This window comes from Passer domesticus, chromosome 4, assembly GCF_036417665.1.
Source record: "Passer domesticus isolate bPasDom1 chromosome 4, bPasDom1.hap1, whole genome shotgun sequence".
In the NCBI taxonomy this organism is placed as follows: Eukaryota; Metazoa; Chordata; class Aves; order Passeriformes; family Passeridae; genus Passer; species Passer domesticus.
The window spans coordinates 41493415-41513661 of NC_087477.1; the positions used below are offsets into that span (position 1 = coordinate 41493415).

The following is a 20247-nucleotide window of genomic DNA, read 5'->3' on the forward strand; positions in this document are numbered from 1 at the left end:
GTTGCCACCTCTGGCCTTCAGACTGCCCAAGAAACACCATCAGCATTAGAAGTGATGTGGTTTCTCACACCATCCTTTATATGCCTCATTGTCCACTATCAGGTCTGGTGGTGTCAGATTGTCAGCTTTTCAGTGTGGCTGCTGGCAGCTCTGATGGCCACTGTGACCAAGAATTTTGGGGCCAAGTAGTTTTCCAAAAGTTACTTGATGACTTATGAGCCTTCCAAGCATTGCTGAGATTATAGTAATTGGTAATCACCATAACAGAAGATCAGAGACATAGTGGAAAATATGAAAAATCAAATGACCTGAGGTGAATGCAGCAGATTTTTATCATCTTTTTTAAATGTTGAGAAATTATTCTGCTTTCAAGTTATGAGAGTTGCACTCTTTTTGTCTTTTAAGTGCTAATCACAAGGTCTTGTTTGCCAAAGAATACCTAATAAATATGTGTATGTATTATTTCCACTGAATATAAAACTGAGGGAGCTGCTTATGAGTTGTTCTCACGAAGCACTCTCAACAGGGTAAACAAATTCCTGGTTTTCTCTGTGTGGGAACCTAAGAATCGGGCTAGCCACAACAATGACATTTGTTAGGAAAACAAGGTGTTGATAGAGTTCCCAATTAAGTTTGATTTATTGTAGTTGGCTATTTTTAGAACAAGAACAGCCGAAGTTCTTATTTTTTATTATTATTGTTTTGTTTTGTGTTAATTCCTGCCAATGATCCTGGTGGGTGTAATTAGTTCTTTTTAAGAACATACATTTGTATATAAACTTGCATATTATGAGATAACAGAATAGACTTTGCCCTCGTTTATTCTATTGTATGTCCACTGTTTCAGAAATGAGAAGTATAACAGTACAAGTTATATGAGCAGACTTGTGTCCGCTACTTTCCTTTTTTATTCATACCATTTATTCTGTGCTTTCTCACCCTCAAAGGTTTTTGATGGAAGTGGATCATTTTTATCCTACATTAACACCTCTGCTGACCCCCTTTATGGTCCCCAAGGTCTGGCTCTTACTTCAGACGGCCACGTTGTAGTTGCAGACTCTGGAAATCACTGCTTCAAGGTCTATCGATACTTACAGTAGCAATGAGCTCTGGAACTGGATAATCACCCACCCTTAAGAAAAGACTCGTCCTAGAGATCCAGTGCAGGATATCTCCTACTCTGTGTTCATTTTTAATAACAAAGGAGTCTCTTATGGACTTCTTGTGATTATTTCCAAACTTACCTTGTTTACATAGGACTTGCACCTCTTATGTTTCTCACGGAACTTTTTGTTGTAAGTGTTAATAAAAAAATCCTCTGTAACTGAATTCATAAAGACAATGTGACATTAAACACAAACTGCATCCTATGAAACTGGAATTAACTAATAAGGCAAAAATGAGAAAAGTTTGGGAAAAGTCCCCAAAGCTTTTTGATGACTGCGAAGGATAGCTCCTGCTCAGAGCTTCCAAATTTAAAGAAGTATCATTCTTACATGTTATTTAACCCAGGGGTGATCCTGGGAATCTTCTAGATCTCATTATCATGGTAGGTATTACACTTTTAACATTCTTCAGTCTTACTGTGTATAACAAGTAGGTCCTTTTAGTATAAGGTTAAGTCTCACAAAATCCGTCTAGCTCTAACCGTCAACACAGCTCAGTGTTTAGCACTATGAGAATCAATGCAAATTCCCTACTCATGTGGAATTAATGAAGGATTGTTTCGTGCGGCTGTTTTTCACTCTTCCTCTTGCTCAATGTGCAGGAAGGACTTTGCAGAGACCTGACATTTCTAAAGCTCTGGAAAAACTTAATTGTAGCGATACATTAGTGGGAGTGGAATTTCTGTATAACCACAGACCTTCTGATACCAAACTAGTTCATTAGGATCAGGGTTATTACAATGTCAAGTCAATTAACCTCATGTGTGCCACTCTTTCGTACGTGTTCATTGCCATGTTTCCTTACGGCAACTCATTGTATTAACCTCTAAAATAAGATGCAGCTTCACACAGGACAGAAAGCCAGAGAAGTACCCTGTGGAGGACCTACGTTATACAACCAAAGGAACTGTGGTAAACAGAGGTTGTATAGGAAAGCCAAGGGTTACCAAAGCTATTTGTTTTTATGCGAGAAAAAATACGTTACGAATAAAAATGAATTTGAACCAATTCCTGAAGTCCTTCATCAAAGGGAATTTTGTTAGAGGACAAAACAAGGACTGTGAGATTTGTTCCAATTTGTTTGTATGTATGTATGTATGTATGACTGATTTACATAAAAATAAAAAAAAAGTAAACATGGGTTATTTCAGCAAACTGGAACGTATGTATGGTATTTGACAATGGCAGTACTGCAAAAAATGACCTTTCTTCCTCTGCCAGATCTCTCTACTGTGTTCTTTGTTGAAGTATTAATTTAACTGGAAATGCTTACAGGCATGGTTCTGTTTCTAATGTTTGGTTTGTTGGGGGTTTTTAAAGTATGACCTTGTCCTTTCTAAAGTAGCATTGGCTTTATTCTTATTTCTATATCCAGTGGTCAAAGGTTGAATTGCTACTGTAGCCTGATATAGATAGAATGGTGCTCCCTTTTAAGTGTTGCTTGAGGAGCAGTGAGCTTGCTGCCAATGCTTACAACAGCCTGGGAAGTGCTGTCTTTCTTTTCTCATTTTTAGGGCCTTGAAATGAAAGGGCATTGGGTCAGAAACAAGGGAGTATTTTCAGCATGTTTGCAAAATAGAAAGAAATCTTTGATAAAATTTTTTGTTATAAGTATTTGTCTTATTTCTAAAACATAAGGTGGTTGTTTCGATTAATTCAGAAAAACTAATGGTTTTTTTGTAAAGTTGCATTTGACTTGTAAAAATGCAGATCCCAAGGTTCTTAAATGGGGGGTTGTCTGGTTTTTAATTACTGTTTTCTAAAGATATTTCCTCTTCTTTCCTTTGTTTGTTTTTTGCACATAGAACCAATTTAAAATTTCTCGTGCAAATATAAGTTTCCTTATTTCTTCAGTGGAATAAATATTTTGTGCATGAAGCTTAAGGACTGTATAACGAAGCTAAGAAACTGGTGGTAACATTTATGAATATTAAAACTCAAGTTTGTTATTACTAAGAGAACAAAATACCCTCTGCTTGAACTGAGTTTGTCCTAAAATTCAGTCATTACAAATAAACTGTCCTATCAAAATTTAACAAAGCTGTAGATCAAATTTTCATTCTAAGTGTCCTTATAACACTTTCTGACATTGGAAGACCCTTAAATGGCACAACAATGAAGAAAAGGCATTTGAACTGCATTTACTAATAAAGAGGGTTTGCACAGATTGAGATAAACATTTTAAAAAATGTGCTGTGGCTGTCAGTTGCCGTGTTTAGTTCCAAATATGGATTTTTAGAATACAATTTTACTAAGCTTGCATGTTTACCCCTCAGAAAACAATGTCAAATCCTCTATTGTCAGATACTTTGAGAAGCATGAAAATCAGATAGATCCTAACCCATATATCAAAAAATATACTTAAGACTGTGCTATTTAATGTATACACTTTTCTTCAATAGCTTTTCAGTCCTTTGGTATAGCATTGTTTAGCAGGATTTTAGGTAACATTTGTGAGCCCAGTGCATCCTGATGAAATAAGTGAATTCTGCACACAACCCTCCTCACAACTCAGCTCAAAGCTATTAGGAGTTTTGTGGATTTTTTTAAAAAATTGAGTAGTCTTTTGGGTTTTCAGACATTATCAGCAGAGCAGCACCTAAAGAATGTCACAAATTTGAAGTTATTTCTGATAGCAAATGCTGTCAACTTCAAATTTAGTGGCATAGGACATTCCCTTCCAAGGTCTGACCTTATCTGCCTGGCACCAGGAAACTGAGAAACACATTTCTTTTATGGTGCTTCTGAAGCCAACTTCACTAAAATGCTTGGCTTACAAACCTTACAAGAGCAACCAAAGCAGAAATTCTGCACTTAAAAGCTGGCAGACTTCTTTTCTCATCCAATTAAGGGAAGGTCAGAATTGCACTATGTGATTTGTTGAGTTGTTAGCATTTATTAAAGGCTTTATAGGCATGCTGCTGCCAGATTTCAGGTACAACCAAATGTCCCCTTGACTTCCCTGGAATGCTAATTGACTAGCAGCACAGCATGAATGGTGGAAGTATGTGCTTCATTTAACTAATCTTCAACTCAAAAGTAATCTCAAAAGGTTATTAGATCTTGTGTCATATGGAGCATTTTAGGACAAACTAGCCAACTGTATTTTCATTGTTCAGTGAATAGAATAAAAAGATCTGCTCAGATAAATCCAATATAAACAATAGGAGAGTTTTACATAGGCTAAACCAGCACCAGTGTGTTGAAAAAGAAAAGGAAAATGGTTTAGGCAAGCAATTGCCTCATGAGGATGGAGTGCTATTTACTAGTAAATGCTCATCTGTTCTGTGAAGCTAGAACGCTTTTGATTTGATGTCAATATTTTTTATAATAAGGATCTAGTGTTGCCATAATGAGAACTATAAGTGCCCAGTATGTTGTGTTTGTTATAAAGAAATTACTTTCAGTTGTGGGAGACAGCTTGTTATGAAATCATGGTGTAAAGTCAAACTTTTCTTCAAGAATTCAAGCAGTGATTATCTGACCTGTTTGTAGAAGTGTACAAAATACCTTTTTTACTATGGAGTGGGAAGGTTCCTAACAGGTCATTTTATTTCTGACGAATGTACAGCACTTCAGTCGATGTTTGTGAGCAACACAGCCTTAACCCTGACACTTTTTCTTTGGCTTTATGACATGGGAATGTTCCCTAAATTGAGTAGTGTATGGCAGCAGCCCCTGATAGAAATCTCTACCAGTTGATATGCTGCAGCTTTCCAGTTCTAGGAGTGTTTCCAGTTCTTTTTTTTTCATGTTTTTAAAAAAGCTTTTGTACATTCCATCTTTGTAAGTTAATATATGTTTTGTGTATATGTAAGCCTTGCACTCTCTTGACACTCATAATGAAATACTCTTCTCACTTGTTCTTTTGTTGTCGATGATGATGTTTTTGTTTGTTTTTTTTTAAATCCCTATGAAGCTAAATACTGACTTTTTCTCCTTAAGGTCAAGGATAAAAGATACACATCAAAGTGTTTGTGTGTGTGTGTGTGTGTGTGCGTGCGTGTGTGTGTGTGTAGTTTTAGCTTCCTGTGTGCCATGGTATTCATAATGCTTTAGCTGACAAAAAAAATTACTCTGTCTTGGAAATATAGGAAAACCGAAGTCAAATGTGTACCTTTACCACGCACAAAAATTTCAAATAATAAAAATAAAGCTTGTTTCCTCTGTTATTTTCATGGTTGAGGATTTATTTTTCGTACTCACGTGTCCCTAAAAGTAAACCCATAATGCAGGAAGATGGGTAATTTTTTCTGGTTTTCTTCCCTGACACCACAAGCTAAGGAAACTGATTTTTTTCATGGGTATTAAATTTTTATGTTGACTCAGAGGAAAGACAGACTTGAGCTGTTCTTGGGAAGAAGGTGCAGAGTTGAAGCTTCCTTGTTCCTCTCTTCCTTCTTCAGTCCAGGAATCAAAATTAAGATTTTCATTGATGGCAGTAAGATTAAGAGCTGTAAGCTTTTCTGCTTGCATCACAGGTACACAATAGCTTTTTAGCTGAGATGTGATATAATCTTTCAATGGTCTGCTGCAGAAAACCAAATTAAATTACTGTGGAGAACAGAAAATTTGCCTTAGGAGTTCAGTCTGACTCTGTTCCTGTAAGAAAAAATTTCCAGCTTGTATTAACTTCAATTTCACATAGTACCTATGTGTTGTTGGTCATGGGTGAACTCTCCAAACTGGAATAATTTGAGAACTCAGTGTGACTGGGAACTTGCTCATGAAGTAAGACACAATCTTCAGATGCATCATTTGGCCTGGATGCAACCTCAAAGGAGGGGACTAGCAGGGTCAGTGAAACCCGCAGTGATGAGTGTTTGCTCAGTGGCAGGGCAGTCAGAAATGAGGCAGCTGAAACAGTGAGCAGCTGTCCATTTTTGTAGGTCTTTCTTCCAAAGCCTCTAGAGGAATATGTGTTTTATTCTTTCTTGCAAGTCATAGGGAGTGTCAGCAGTCATGTTTCAAGGCCTCATTTTTCTCCTAAAGACAAACTTAGTACAAGGTAATGGATCAGTTTTGGTTTTCTGTCATGGTTAGCAAATAGACTCTTAGTGCTGAATGTACTTGTCTATCTGCCCTGAAGCTCAGATAATTACAAAAGACTTTGTCTACCAGCTAAAAGAACATCACATCTTAAAGCTGAGCAGTGTTGGATTGACATTCAGAGTTGCAGAGCACCTGTTCCTTCCCATGTAAAAAATGATCACGAAGAATAGAAGCAATAGCACAGGATATCCTGAAACCACTGGGCTTAGTAGGTAAGATGCTTGTTACATTGCAAATCTTTTCTTATTGACAGGCTAGAAATGTTTTCTGTTCCCTGGATTACTACAGCAGACGCTCTTCACCACTGAGCAAAATCAGACAGGCCGAACACTAATACTGGGAACAATTTTGTTTACTAGAAAATATCTGCAGTAAATGGCCGACTTCCTCTGACCCTCTTGTGGTACTTATTAAAATACCTAAATGAGGCAGCAGAATCTTTTAAGTGTTCTGTAAATAGGACTAGAGAACCCAGTCTCACCAATGAGTAACAATGTCAGGGAGAATAGGGCCTAAGTAACTAAAGGTGCAGGCACTTTGGGCAGCTACCCTTAGCCAGGCTTTCTCTCTTTAGAGTGGTACCCCTTAACATACCATTGCATGTTCAAAAACATTTCCTTGCTCCTTAGGCTGACGTTCTCTCTCACATCCAGCTGTGCTGCTCTGCAGTTAACTCTCCCTACAGTTTTACTGACTGTTCATGTTCATGTGAATGCTCCCTAATTTGGACCAGACTGAACTATCTCAGTGGAGTGGAACAGTCAATGCCATTTCTGTGGACAGATGTTCTCCCTAGGCAGGCCCCAGCTGTGCTGGTGCAGGAGATACCCAGCACTTGCTGCTCATTGCTACATGCAGTTGAAGGCTGCTGCCCTCAGATTTGTTTTGAGCTAGGTGTATGAATACTTTGTTCCTCTAGACAAATGCCTCATGATCAAAATCCTAGTGTTGGAGCTACTCACCTGAGGAAACCATAATGTTCACTTCTGCCTAGCAAAGCTGTGGAAGCAGTAAGTTTGGGGGGAGGGCAGATAGCATTTCTCACCAAGGGTTTTTCACTAAAGGGTTAAATGTTTGTAGGGAGAACATCTGCTTACAGCCCAAAAGCTCATTCAAGGATGAAATGAGGCAGCAGATGCTGCAGACTGGCCTCTATGGGATACTCATGGATCATATTGCTTCCTGATGTGTGGCCACGGCCCATGACACACTGCTTGGATCCCACAGAAGTTGGTATCACCCCCCAGGGGTGAACATCTCCCTGTCCTCCATGCTCTACTGCTGTCAGTCATACAGGTGCTGTAGGAGGCAGCCACAGGACTCAAAAGGCTTGCTCTTACCCTTCTAGAAATCCACTGATCTGCTATTGGAAAGGAATGAGAAGGAGGTGACTTTACAAACAAACCGGGCCTGATGGTAGATAAGGCCAGATACAGCGAGGTGAAAGAAGCAATGGGGGAAACCATAAATTCCATAGGAATTCCACTAATTGACACAGACTGTTACTCACTCAAGACTCTGCTAAATCTCTGGATTTAGAGAAAAAGAACAGAGACACAAAGGAAAAGACAAATGGGGGGGTTATACACTACAAAGAGTCTTTGGTGTTTTGGGGAGTCTGTACCTTTCAAGTACCTCAGCCACTGGGGAAAGAGAGTGGGAAACACAGCTGGGAAATTAGGATAAAAAGGAGGCTGTGTCCTCTAAAAATTTGAGAGAACCCATGCGAAATGCCCCATGACCTCTCCCTTTATTGGAATTAAGTTATAGGACTCCTCTGTCTCATCTTTTTGGTCATAAACCTCCGGTGTTTGTGGATTAATTTTCCTGACATATTCGACTTGAGCTCTTCCCCTCTGAAAAAATAGCTCATGTAATTAAGACTGTGCTTTGGCACATATGTATGAAAGGAACAAAATTAAACTGGGACAATTTTCATTCTCTACTGGCTAAGCTTTCTGCCATCGTCGCTTTATTGTCCTTTCAAAACAGAATTTCTGATTGTAATTCAGCTACCATCAATTGTAAGAGTAAAATTAAGGAGAGTAGAAATTTCATCTCATCCAAGCATAATTACACTGACAAAGCACTGTATTTTCTCTAACTCAGGAACAGTGGAAAACTATTTTCACTGGTACTTAAAAGATCTCAGTCAGACTCCTATGTAGCCCAAATTGTTAAAGTTTAGAAAATCACAGGAAAATGAGAATAATATTCTAAGAGAAAGAGTTATAAGTCTCCATTACACTGTATTTCCATCCATTGTCTTGTTTTGAGAATGATAACAAAAAACTAGCAGTTTTGTGAAATATCACCTTTTAACATTCTGAAGACCATTAAAAATGCAAGGCCTTCATGTATTTTAGGAGTCATTTATTCCACTCCTTGCAGTAATGGAAAACCACCCCTCAAATGCCAAAGCATAAGATAGACGCTTTTGTTTGGGACCTCTTTCACCCAGCGGTCTTTCAACTAATTAGTTTTGATCAGGTGCTGCAAAATGTGGGAGGTGTTAGGGAACCTCTTATTACAGAGCAAATTGAACCCGGTGATGTGGCCATGGAGAGGAAAGCTCATGTCTTTACAACAAATTTGCTGGGTGAAGGTATGGGGTTAACATCTTTGAAATGGGTCTTAATGTCTGTACTAACTTTGGGCAGCCCCAGACAGCTCGGCTCCTGAAACAAACAAGTGGGTCTGCACAAGCTGGAGTGTCTGAGCTTTGGGGTAAAACAGTAGGTACAGAGGGGATATATGGTAGGTGGTTTGGGAAGACTGTACCTTCCTATTACCTCAGCCAGTGGGGAAAGGAAGAGGGCAACTTGCAGCTGGGAGTTTATGATAAAAGAATGATGAGCCCTCTGAAACCTCCAGAGAGAAAATCCCATGGGCGTGTGCCCCAGTGGACTCTCTCCCTTTATTTGAAGATTTGCAGGACTCCTCCGTCTCCTTTTTGGACCAAACCTCTGGTGTTTGTGGATTTTCCTGACACTGTGAAAGGGCTTCAGGGCTGCCAGGACACCTGGGGAAGCTGAGCCTTGGCTGTCTCCATGATACCTTGTGAGGCTCCCTAGAACAGAGGCTAGACAGTGTTAAGGAATAAAGTAGGTATTTATTAAAAAGCCTTCAAAGGATACACCTTGGGCAGTACAAGAGTCCAGCCGTGCCTCCACCCAAGATGGACACCAAGTCATGAGATTTCACACTTTTATAAGTTTTGGTCCATTTACATATTGGGGTTGATTGCCCAATTACAGATTCAGGTTATGAAGTTCCATCCTCCCAGATTGCTCTCCTCAATTTGCTGCTGTTTGTACCTTTTGGGTCTGAAGCTGCAACGGTGTCTTTGGTTCTCAGGCTGGAAAAGGATTGTTTTGTCTAACTAAACTGTGAAGAGAACACCTGATATGAAGTTCAGAGTTATCTACTAATGCAGTGCAGAATCTGGAAAATATGAAAGCTAAAGCTTAACGCATCACCCAGGGGCCATGGGCAGAGAAAACCTGCTGAGTCACTTGCCCCAATATCACTCAAGAGCATGTTTTGGAGGTGGATGGGCTCTCTGGGTTGCTGTGATCACATTCAACCTCTGAAACAAGGAATGCATTCCAGCTGTGGTTCCAGGTGTGTGTTCCAGCCGTGTGCTGGCTCTGTGTGGGGATGACACCTGGGTGTTTTCTGCCGGTCTTCACAAATAATGGGCAGACGGGAGCACTGCTGCCTCATGAGTACTGAACAGAAGACGTGAGGTACTTGACCCAAGCCCACATCAAGAGTGAATGCCCCTCTGCAAACCCTTCCTTCCTCTCCTCTTCCTCTACTGCAGGCAGCGTGTTCAGCTCTGACACCCACCCTGCCACTCATGTGTCGCTCGGAGAAAACCTACGCTGCAATGGGGACTTGGCAAATGCTGCAGCAGCCATTTGCTTGGCAGCAGCAGAAAAAACAGCAGAGCTCGGTTTTGTTTTAGGCTGTGAAGGAGCAGGAAGGGGCCCAGACCCCTGGACTGTAGTGGTGAGGGTGACAGGAGGAAAAGAACTGTCACAGGGAGCGTGGGGACATTGTCACCTCAAGGGCTGGCCAAAGGAAATAAAAGGCAGTGAGACAGAATACGAGCCCTCAACAGCAGGTGAGGGGGTGTACCAACAGATTTCATCCTGAGTTAGCAAGCAGAAAATGTGATGCACATGAGAAAGAACAAAAAGCTTTGTATTAAAAATGTCTTAACTAATCTGCATTTCATTTTTAGTAATACTGTGGCATGCACAATGAGAAATGGGATCATTGGCTACACGGAAAAGAACTTCAGGTTTCAGGGAAGAGGTCACATAGTAAAAGGCATCAAAAATATTCACAGGAACTGCCTGAACATCTCCGCTTGCGTGTTTTCATTTGCTTGTATTTAAACTCTTGACTTAGTATGGCAGATATGAAGCCACTGCTGTTGCAAAGCAATTTCCCAGAACTTGCTGCAGCTGAAGTGATTTACAACACAAATAATAATTAAAGCAAGCCGTCAGTAATTAAAGTCGCTAGAACAGCCATCGCAATGAACAACTGTTTCAAGCAACACCAGATGTGCCGGGCCCTTCCCTTCCACGGGCAGCGAGGGCTTTATTTTTCCACACGCCGTGGTTCCTGTGACAATACGCGTGGCGTTAGAGCACGGTTAACGCGTTCTTTTTGTGCCCTCGGTTTTATTCTACAGCACCACCCGGCTGGTAAAAAAAACCCATGAAAACAAAAAGAACCCCACAAAAACCCAACAAACGAAAACCCAAACCAAAATTAACGAACAAATAAAAAAACTTGTGCGGCCACCCCGCGCCCGCCGTGAGGGCGGCGAGGGCCGGGCCGGGCCGGGCGGGGCGGGCGGCAGGCGGCGCTGCGCACGCGGCCTCCCGGCCTCTCTCCCTCCCTCCCGCCGGCCTCTTCCCGCCCGGTGGCGCCGGAATCAAACCGCGACATGGTAAGCGGGGCCGCCCGCCCTCCGCCTCGCCCCGCTTTCCTTCCCGGGCGCCCGCAAAGGCTGCGGGGCTGCAGGGGGAGCCGCGAGCACGGTGCTGGCGGGTGACGGCCGCTGTCCGCCCGCCCCGGTGGCTCTGAGGGGAACAGGGCTCCCGCTCCGGGGAGGCCCCGCCGTGCCGGTGCTGGGGTGCAGCGGCAGCACGGCGCGGGCCGTGCCTTTGGGTTGGGGAAGAGCGATGTAAACGAGCCGGCACCCGGAGGAGTGGCCCTAGGTGGGCACGGTGCCCGCTGCTCCCCCCGAGGCCCGGAGCCCAGGTGTGGCCAGGCTGAGCCTCTGGCTGCGGGGCAGAGCGGATCGCAGGTGTGCCCGAGTGCGCTCACAGCACCGCATTCTTCCGTCTGCCCGCGGGAGCGGCAGCGAGAGGGATGCTTGTAGCGTGGTGGGGAACGCCTGCCAGTGAGGTGGGAATTAACGTGAAAGTCAATAACCTCCATCGGGAGTGCTCTTGGCTTCGTTGTTTCGCTCTGTTTGCTGGAGTGGCGGTGTGGAGCTTGGCGCCCGAGGGGCGTAGCTGCAAGCACACGCTTCCAGAAGCGCCCCTTCCATTCCACGTCCCTTCGCGGTTTGTTCCTGCTGCTGCTGGCGGTGTCCGGGCTCTTGGAGAAGGCCGGAGGTGGAAGTTAAATAATCCGTCTGCTTTCTGTTCGTGCTCCTGCTTGAATGTAGGAGCTCCAGATTCTCATCCTGCAATATAGTGACATCGCAGGAGACAGCAGTGCTGATCTGGGGTATCACTGGCTAAAAGAGGAGAGAAGGAACCTAAAAAATAGTAATGGTGCTCTTTGTTAAATAGAATATTAAATTGCCTCTGTTCTTGTCTGTGTATTACTGCAGCTGCATAAGCTAGCTTTGACATTTGTTTTTTAAAAGTAAGTCAGTCTGGCCATTTTGCTCTTGGTCTATGTTTAAGTGTTATTTGCTGCCTGATTGTGTTCTTTTTTAAAAAGAAACTGCTATTAAAAAGTAAAGATAGTGTTGACTCCATTCTGTTGGAAACTTGGAAACATAACCATGTCTTTCTCAAAGTATCTTATTAGACTATCCACTTCCACTGTTTTATAGGTGACAATATGCCTTTTTTTTGTTTGTTTTTTAAAATGAGACCTTTTTTGCCAACATCCTATTTGGCCCTTTCCATCCCCCTTTCCCTTTTCTGTAGCTGCACACAATGTGTGAATCAGAGAGTGGGGCAAGGGGAAATTTCAGATTCAAATTGTGGCTGCTGCTTTTGGGTTGTTGAGGATTATGCTAAATGGTATTAATAAAACTCCAATTCTCTGTGAAATATTTGATACCCTAATTTTATAAGAGGCACATCAAAATAGCATCTCTGAAAGTGACCAGAGGAGACTGTTTCTCAGTTTGGTATTGTTGATACTAGTTTGTGAATAGCCATTTCTGCCTTTTGCCTGTAGTTGAACCCACATTATTTAATGCTTGGTCACACAACCAGAGAGAAAAGAAATAAAAGCAGCATGGTTTTTAAAATGTGACCTTGAAATTATGAAATTGGTTTGGACCTTTGAAGAAAGGCATACCTCAAAATGCTCTTTAACTCCTTAAAAAAACCCAAATGGCCTACAACTCACACTGCTGTCTGCATATCACAAGATAGAAAGCAATTAGAAAAAAAAAACTCACTAAACCAAACAGAAGGTACTCCTTGTCTTTTTAAGAGTTATTAAACATTTGTGTGCTTTGGTATAAATACATATTTTGGGATTGATACGTGCCAAGGAGCCTTGAGGCTGGAGTGGGGTTGGATTATGTGAATGACTGGCTCCAAACTTAAGGGTAGGTCTCTCCATTCAATAGATGAGCTCAGTGTAGAGATTATTTGCAAAGAAGGAGTTTCTCTGAAAGTCTGAGTTTAGTGGTAAGGTATTTTAAAGGATGGCAAATATAACTTGCAGGTAAATAGATTTGAATTCTGAGCACATACTAATTATTCTGATGGCTGAATGTCTTGGTTTATTTTTCTCTTTTTTCCCCTGTTCTAGTCCAAGAAAAAAGGACTGAGTTTTGAAGAGAAGAGGGCCCGCATGATGGAGATTTTTTTTGAAACAGTAAGTAACTTGTAATTGTCCTGCATTTACATTGGTGGGAAAACAGGTCCTAAAAGGAGCTTAACTGGGGATGTAGCTGAGCTCTATATCCTAGCAAGCATTTCACTGATGCCCTGTGACATCAGGGTGAAAATTACAGGGGCAAAACTTCATTCATTTAACTTCTGATCAGGTGGCTCATCCCCAGGTGGAGCCAAGGAATGAAGATGAACAGGTGGTGTTAAAATTCTTCATCTTCTCATTTTGAGTCTCTTACCATAAGAGGGGACAGCAGGAAATTAGGAAGTATCTCGCTGTATTTTATGAGAGGAGAACGAAATCTGAGCTTTAGAAAAACTGAGAGCAGAGTTGGAAAGGGTCCCTGTGGAGGAGAAACCTGGAGATCCAAAAGCTGATCTACAGTTGTATTGGTGGCACGTGTAATACACCATGTTTTACCTTTTAGAAAAGCTACTGCGACACTTGAGTACTGGAGCAATATGGTGCATCTGTGCTGACAGTCTAACCTGGGATTTAAGGGCTTTATAGTCTTATCTTGAGATGAAATATGACGACTTCAGATCACCAAAGGAAAGAGCAGGGCTTGTTACAATAATAGTGTTTTCCTTATTATTTAATTCTCAGAATGTTCCAGTTCTATTGAGGGATATGCAGGCTCTCAAGCAAAACCAAAACATACAGTATTTCCTACTTGCTTTTGTTGGCATTGATTTAGTGTAAAAATCACTCGGGCTTAGATGATGCTGTCATTTGGAACTGAAATGTCTTTTATGTTTTGCACAGAAAGATGTCTTCCAGTTGAAGGATCTAGAGAAGATTGCTCCAAAAGAAAAAGGGATTAGTAAGTGTTTATAGAAGTTATTTCTCTTGAGCAAGTAATCATTTTTGGGACGGGTCCTACAGTGTAAATTTTCCTGGCTACAGTCTTAGGTTTGTGATTTTAATAATGGAAAATACAGCTAGAATGGGAGACTGGTCAGTGGCAGGGCTGTAGTGTTAAAGTGACATGGGATGGGGGCTTGCTTACGCTCTGAGCTGCCTGGCTTGCAGTGACTTTCAGTGTATGAAATCATTGTTTGCACTCAGGTATTAAATATCTGCCTGTAATATCACAAATATTTAAAATGCTAGTCCAAATATACATGGGCAGTGTGCTCTTGAGCTTTTCCCCTCCAAAAATGGCTGGACAGCTATAAATTGAAGGGGTTTGTCTTTTCTATAAAAACCTTCCTTATGAGATCTGTTGGTTTAAGATTAGGTCCAAGAGGATTTATCTGTCCTCTTGGATTGTTTTGTATGTTCCTTATTAGTTTTCCTTCTATGCTCATTGACAAAAGGGAGGCAAAGCATAATGTTTGGTAGATACCACTGTCCTTCTCTAGCTTATCTTGGTGGCACCGCAAGAACAAATGAACTTGCTGAGAGAACTGCAGATGTGAACATCACAAAGCAGAGTTTTTCAGTTGTGTCAGCAGCTAACAGAGGCATTTGTAGGCTTCTGAAGAGTTGTGATGCTGTCTTGATTGTTTTGTCAATGCATATGTTTAGTTGTAATTTGCAGTAAAATTGAGTTTAAAGTTTGTAAAGCCATTAACACCTTTGAATAATGCAAATTCATCCTGCCTCTGCATCTGAAGGCATTTAGCCACACAATCCAAGCCCCAGCTACTCTGAAAAGAAAAATTACTAAGCTGTTCCCATCCTGGCATCCAGCCTATAACTTCCAAAAGTTATGGCCCCCCTGTAGTCTTGAAATTGAACATCAGGTACCAAAACCCATAATTGAGCTCAAAAGTCTTTATATCTGCAACACCTGAGGATAACATAACTACTTAGCTTTGTTGAACAGGGACCGTTTTTTTAAAATGGTGAATTATACCACAGGTTTGAAAGGAGATGATCAGTTGTGTTCAGAAATGTTCATGTTTGTGAGTGTAAATGATGTTTTATATTGGAAGTGAATATAATTAGAATCTGTCCTTCCCAAGTCTGTAGACAGATGGCTTTAGTGCCTCTGCTGCTATGAAATACTTTGTTAAGCATTACAAAGTGAAATATAATTACTCTCCCAATCAAGAAACTTAAACAAGTGAATCCAAGTTAGAATTAAGATTGCAGGACAACTTCTCAGGTACCTCTCATGGGTTTGTTATGGTACTGTGGTGTAACATGCATGTGTTTTGTGCAATACTCCTGAGCAGTGTTTTTTGCAAACATCTGGTAGCAGATGTGCAGAATAAGAGCGTTTCGGAGCAAACTGCTGGTTTCAGAGAGATTCATTCCTTCAAGTGAAGCTTTGGGCATGTTTGTCCTTGTGAAATCTTCCAGCTAGCTGACACTGGAGGAGAATACAGATGATTGTAGACAGTAGTTTGTGTTATTCATAATTCTCCATAGTCCTGCAGCTATACAGTTCTGATTTTACATTTTTGCTTTTATTAGCCTCGATGTCAGTGAAAGAGATTCTGCAGAGCCTTGTTGATGATGGCATGGTGGATACTGATAGAATTGGAACTTCTAATTATTTCTGGGCTTTTCCAAGTAAAGCTCTTCATGCCAGGAAGCGTAAATTGGAGGAGTTGGAGTCTCAGGTAAATCTGTTTTACAAAAAATACTTGTTTATCATCTGAATGAGTTTGCTTTTTCTTATACCCCCTTGTCATTCTTGTTTATATCTCTCATGTGTACAAATGTACATGTCCACACACAGAGATTTTACTATAGGAATTATCTGTCACTCATGGTAGGGTATTGCCATTATCTTACTGTTATCTGAGGAAAACTTTGGAGGTTCTTACTGGAGCTTGAGAAACCTTTGTCTACTTACTGCTGTAAGAGTGCTAGTCATGATGCAAAGTATAATTTAAGGACTCAAAGGTAGCATGTTTTTGTGTCTTTTATATAATGTAGGCTATCATGAGGTAATAACTTAAGAGTGATGACAGCTGCAATGCATAACCTGAGTAGATGAGGCAGTGGTCTCTACTTAGGCCATTGTGTTTTCATCTGCTTTTATTGGTGGCTTAATTTGTGAGCACTTCTGTAATCCCATACTGCGCTTTTAGTAGGAGAAAAGAGCAAATTGATCATGAATCACAGAATCAAGGAATGGTTGGGGTTGGAAGGGACCTCTGGACATCTGGTCCAATTCCCTGCTAAAGCAGGTTCACCCATGAACCTGGGAGCAGGTTGCACATGATAATGTGCAGGTGGATCTGGAGTATCTCCAGAGGAGAACTGATGACCTCCCTGGGCAGTCTGTTCCAGTTCTCTGTCACCCTCAAAGGAAAGAAGTTTTTTCTCTTATTTATATAGAACTTTGTGTTTGTGCCAGTTGCCCCTTGTCTTTTTGCTGGGCCTCACTGTAAGGAGTCTGGCTCCATGCTCTGGACACCTGCCCTTAAGGTATTTCTATTGATAAGGTCCCCTGTCTTCTGGAAAGTCATCTCTTCTTCAGGCTGCACTGGTCTGGCTCCCTCAGCCTTTCCTCATCAGAGAGATACTCCAGTTCTGTCCTTACCTCCATACCCCTCTGCTGGACCCTCTCCAGTAGCTGCTTCTCTTTCTTGAACTGGGGAGCCCAGAACAGGGCAGAGCGCTCCTGAGGAGGCCTCGCCAGGGCAGAGGACAGCAGGAGACAGAAGAGGCTCTTCTTCAGAGGAGCAGGGCATCTTTTGTTGCAGCGTTGCTGTCTGTGGATCTGGGTCTTTCCTACTTTTTGGGAACTGTCTTTCTTTCTGCTTCTAATGGGAGTGGGAAATCATCTATTCATCAGTTTATTTGCAATAGGAGAATAAGATAACAAGATGAGCAAATGAGCTTTTTGAGACCATGTGGTGTGATTGTACCACAGCACTGCCAACTCTTCCCTTGATTATTTAGCATTATGTTCTTCAAGGAATCATATGAATTAATGCAGATTTGTGGGTAGCATCTGAACATTTTTACAGCCATTAATTTTTTCAGGCGTGGCTCTGAATGAATCTCAAGCATTGCTGTCTTATGTACAGTGTTGTCAACTTCAGCTATTTCTTTATATTTATACAGTTACATCAAAATAATCAAAAGAAAAATGCTTTTTTTCCCCCATCTTGAATTGAAAAGGGAGCTTGACTTAGCTGAATATGGTTTTACTATTTTCAGGCATGGACTTAATCTGGCACAACTGGACTTAAATTGATTTTTATAGACTGGTAGTAACAATGCACTGCTTTTACTCCAGTGGAGTTTCATTTGTCTGAAACAGATTAGTTTAACTCTGCAGTGACTTGGAACTGAACTTCCTAGTAAAATTACTCAACTTATTAGTACATTCACACAAGTTTTAGACAAGACTACTTGCTCTGCCAGCACGTAAATTGCCAACTGAGAAACTGAACAAATACATTCCAAATACATTGCTCTGTTCACCAAACTCCCTGGTGCCACTGTTTCATTGAATGCAAATGATTTGCTCTTGGATCCTTTTTGTTGTTGCTCACGCTCCATATTATAGCCAAGTAGCTGAAAGAAGGAGTTGTATTTGTTGTCCTTGCCCTTGGGTCTAGTCCCATTGTGAATTTTGAACATAATTGGTCAAGCAGGTCTCTGGCATTCCCTGATGAATATCTTCCTTGGAATGTCTTGCAGAATCTGCCTAATGTGCTCCATAGTAAGTATCCAGGAATTGCCTACAGAAATATGCTGGACTGCTTTAAATGTACTTTCACTTACACAAACACATCTGTTATTGTGAAAGTGTAATAGGCATGTAGTTATTGATTTGTGATGTTGTTTCTATATAGAAATATACTATTCTGATATGAACAATTCTGCCATATAAAACTGTTCCAGAAATAGTTTTATTACCAGAACCTTATTTGCAAACTACACCCTGCCCCTGACATAGGGGCTTATTGATATGAGAGCTCTCTTTAGATGATGGTATGAGTCTTCAAAAGTACTTCTTTTCATTACTTTGCTTTTCTGATGAGACTTGAAATATTTCAGCATTTTGGGGAAAAGCATTTTCACTAGCTGAAAATAACTTCTCTGTTGACACAGGGGAAAGGTGGCATTTTCAATGAGAAGCTCTCTGAACGTTTTTACAAGATGATAACAGGTTTTGTTTGCGAGTTCAAATTAGCTCTTTTGGTGTTTGTACTCTTCTTGATGTGCACACATACAGATTTTCTTAAGGACTTCTAAATCTAGTCACTGACTGTCACAAAACTTCTTGTCAGAACATACAAAGCAGAGGAAAAGAGTCAGCTATAGTACCATTTCTGTTGCACGTTGCTTGGCTTTGATCATTCCCACATAGAGCTTGTGGCATGCTGAGAGATGTGTTTTCTCTGTGTCTTGTCCAGATTGATTGTTAACTACATGAGTCGGTCTCTTTGTTTTGCAGTTAAAAGCCACAGACTGCCTTACTTAAAGCATGTATTAAAATCCAGCAGTTCAGTTCATGCTGCAATTAAGGCTTTTTACCAGGAGACATTATCTTTTTTTCCTGAGGGCATGGATAAATAGTCAAGGGAAAGGAGTGATCTCAAATGCTGAATTGTCATTAGAAAACAATGTGGAGGAACAGAACAGGCTTCTTCATGATGCAAATTCTCCTACTAATTCACAGCACTGAGGCTTATGTTTGACAAGTTGGGCCTGCTACAGGACCTTTTGCCTGCCTACATTGGTACTTCAGAACATTACGGCCAGGCTGCTCATAGCATTCTGCATTTTACAGAACTTGTGATTGTGGAAGACTGTTTAAGGAGCTGTTCTTGAAGCAATTTTTTTGTTTCAGGTTTTTTAGTGATTATTAAGCCACACCCCATCTTGGAGATGCAGAAGCAAAGTCTGGCTTGGTATTCATAATGAAGATCAAGCCAGTTTTGTCTGGATGTTTTAAGCTGCACTTCACAGGGGTTCTGTGTATTCCAGACTTTTTCCAGGAAGGATTTATTACATGATCAGTGTGCAGAGACACCACAATTAAAAACAATGCTTAAGTTTCTTTTGACAGCTTCCCTGCCTGACCCCATCATTTGGCTTGCTTTTGTGGAGGCAGGTGTTTGGAGAGGGGCACTAATCCCTGAGTTGTATATGTGGCAGATCTTGTGCTGATCTAATTAGGATCTTGGTGGTGCCCTCTAACCCCAAGTTACTGCTTGGGCCTCTTCCTGTTTTCCTGAAAAGCGAGGATAGCAAATGTCTTTAGTTTGTGTAGCATCTGCTAGAGCTATTTCCTCCAATAGCTCCCACAGTGAGAATTGCTAAGTAGGTCCCTTTGGATTTTGTATTGATTTGTTTTGCAGTGGTGTGGTTGCTCCTAAAGGTTTATGCCTTCTGTCAGGTGCTTATTCTTCACCTCTTGATTATCCTTATGCATCTGGGAAGAGGACCGCTGAAAAAGTGAAATATGTTGGAAGCTGCATTTTGGTGAGACGGGTTTATACATTTGGTTTGTTTGCATGTGGAAGTTTCATTTGCTTAGATTGGGTACAGGTGTGAGACGGTGAAAGAATGAGGGTGTGGACTGAGAAATAATGTTTTAACAATGTTTATAAATGAAGAAAATTTTAATGCAACCTCACCTGTCAAGAGAGCTTTTGAAGCATCTGAGGGGTTTTGAAGCTAACTGAGGGTTACTCTTCCTTCCCTAAGAAAAGGTGAAATGATGTGGTCTTTATCAATATTTTTCTGGCTGTTTGATTCAGAAGCCTGGAGTTACCTGTGATCAGTTATAGTTTGACAAAATAAGATGTTTATTCTTGGTATAACAGTTGTGAGTGAGGAAAAGAGAAATCTTTCTGACGTAGCCTTAGTATAAACAGATTCGGCTTAGATTTTCTTTCAATTTTTCATCTGTGTCTTGGGCAAAACGCTTGCATCTGTGCTGAGAGGGACCTGAAATACTAAGCACTTCAAAGATGTTGTGGTTGTTAGTGCAACT

General features: G+C 41.1%; 2 protein-coding genes across 27 annotated transcripts in view; both read left to right on the top strand.

The window, feature by feature from the left end:
• The window catches only part of TRIM2 (tripartite motif containing 2), a 118634-nt gene extending 113296 nt beyond the window's left edge, over positions 1 to 5338 (top strand). For all 23 annotated transcript variants that reach the window (XM_064417399.1, XM_064417396.1, XM_064417393.1 and 20 more), the window contains one exon: positions 948 to 5338. In XM_064417399.1, coding sequence (XP_064273469.1) covers positions 948 to 1100 — 153 coding nt within the window. In that variant the 3' untranslated portion in view covers positions 1101 to 5338. The remainder of the gene's footprint in view (positions 1 to 947) is intronic.
• A 5776-nt stretch (positions 5339 to 11114) lies between these two features.
• The window catches only part of MND1 (meiotic nuclear divisions 1), a 40439-nt gene continuing 31306 nt past the window's right edge, over positions 11115 to 20247 (top strand). The window contains exons 1-4 of one of the 4 annotated variants that reach the window (XM_064417417.1): positions 11115 to 11187; positions 13248 to 13313; positions 14097 to 14154; positions 15756 to 15904. In XM_064417417.1, coding sequence (XP_064273487.1) covers positions 11185 to 11187; positions 13248 to 13313; positions 14097 to 14154; positions 15756 to 15904 — 276 coding nt within the window. In that variant the 5' untranslated portion in view covers positions 11115 to 11184. Of the gene's footprint in view, positions 11188 to 11597; positions 11649 to 11799; positions 12023 to 13247; positions 13314 to 14096; positions 14155 to 15755; positions 15905 to 20247 lie in introns of those variants that run through there. The other 3 variants (XM_064417416.1, XM_064417418.1, XM_064417419.1) reach the window with 3 other exon arrangements.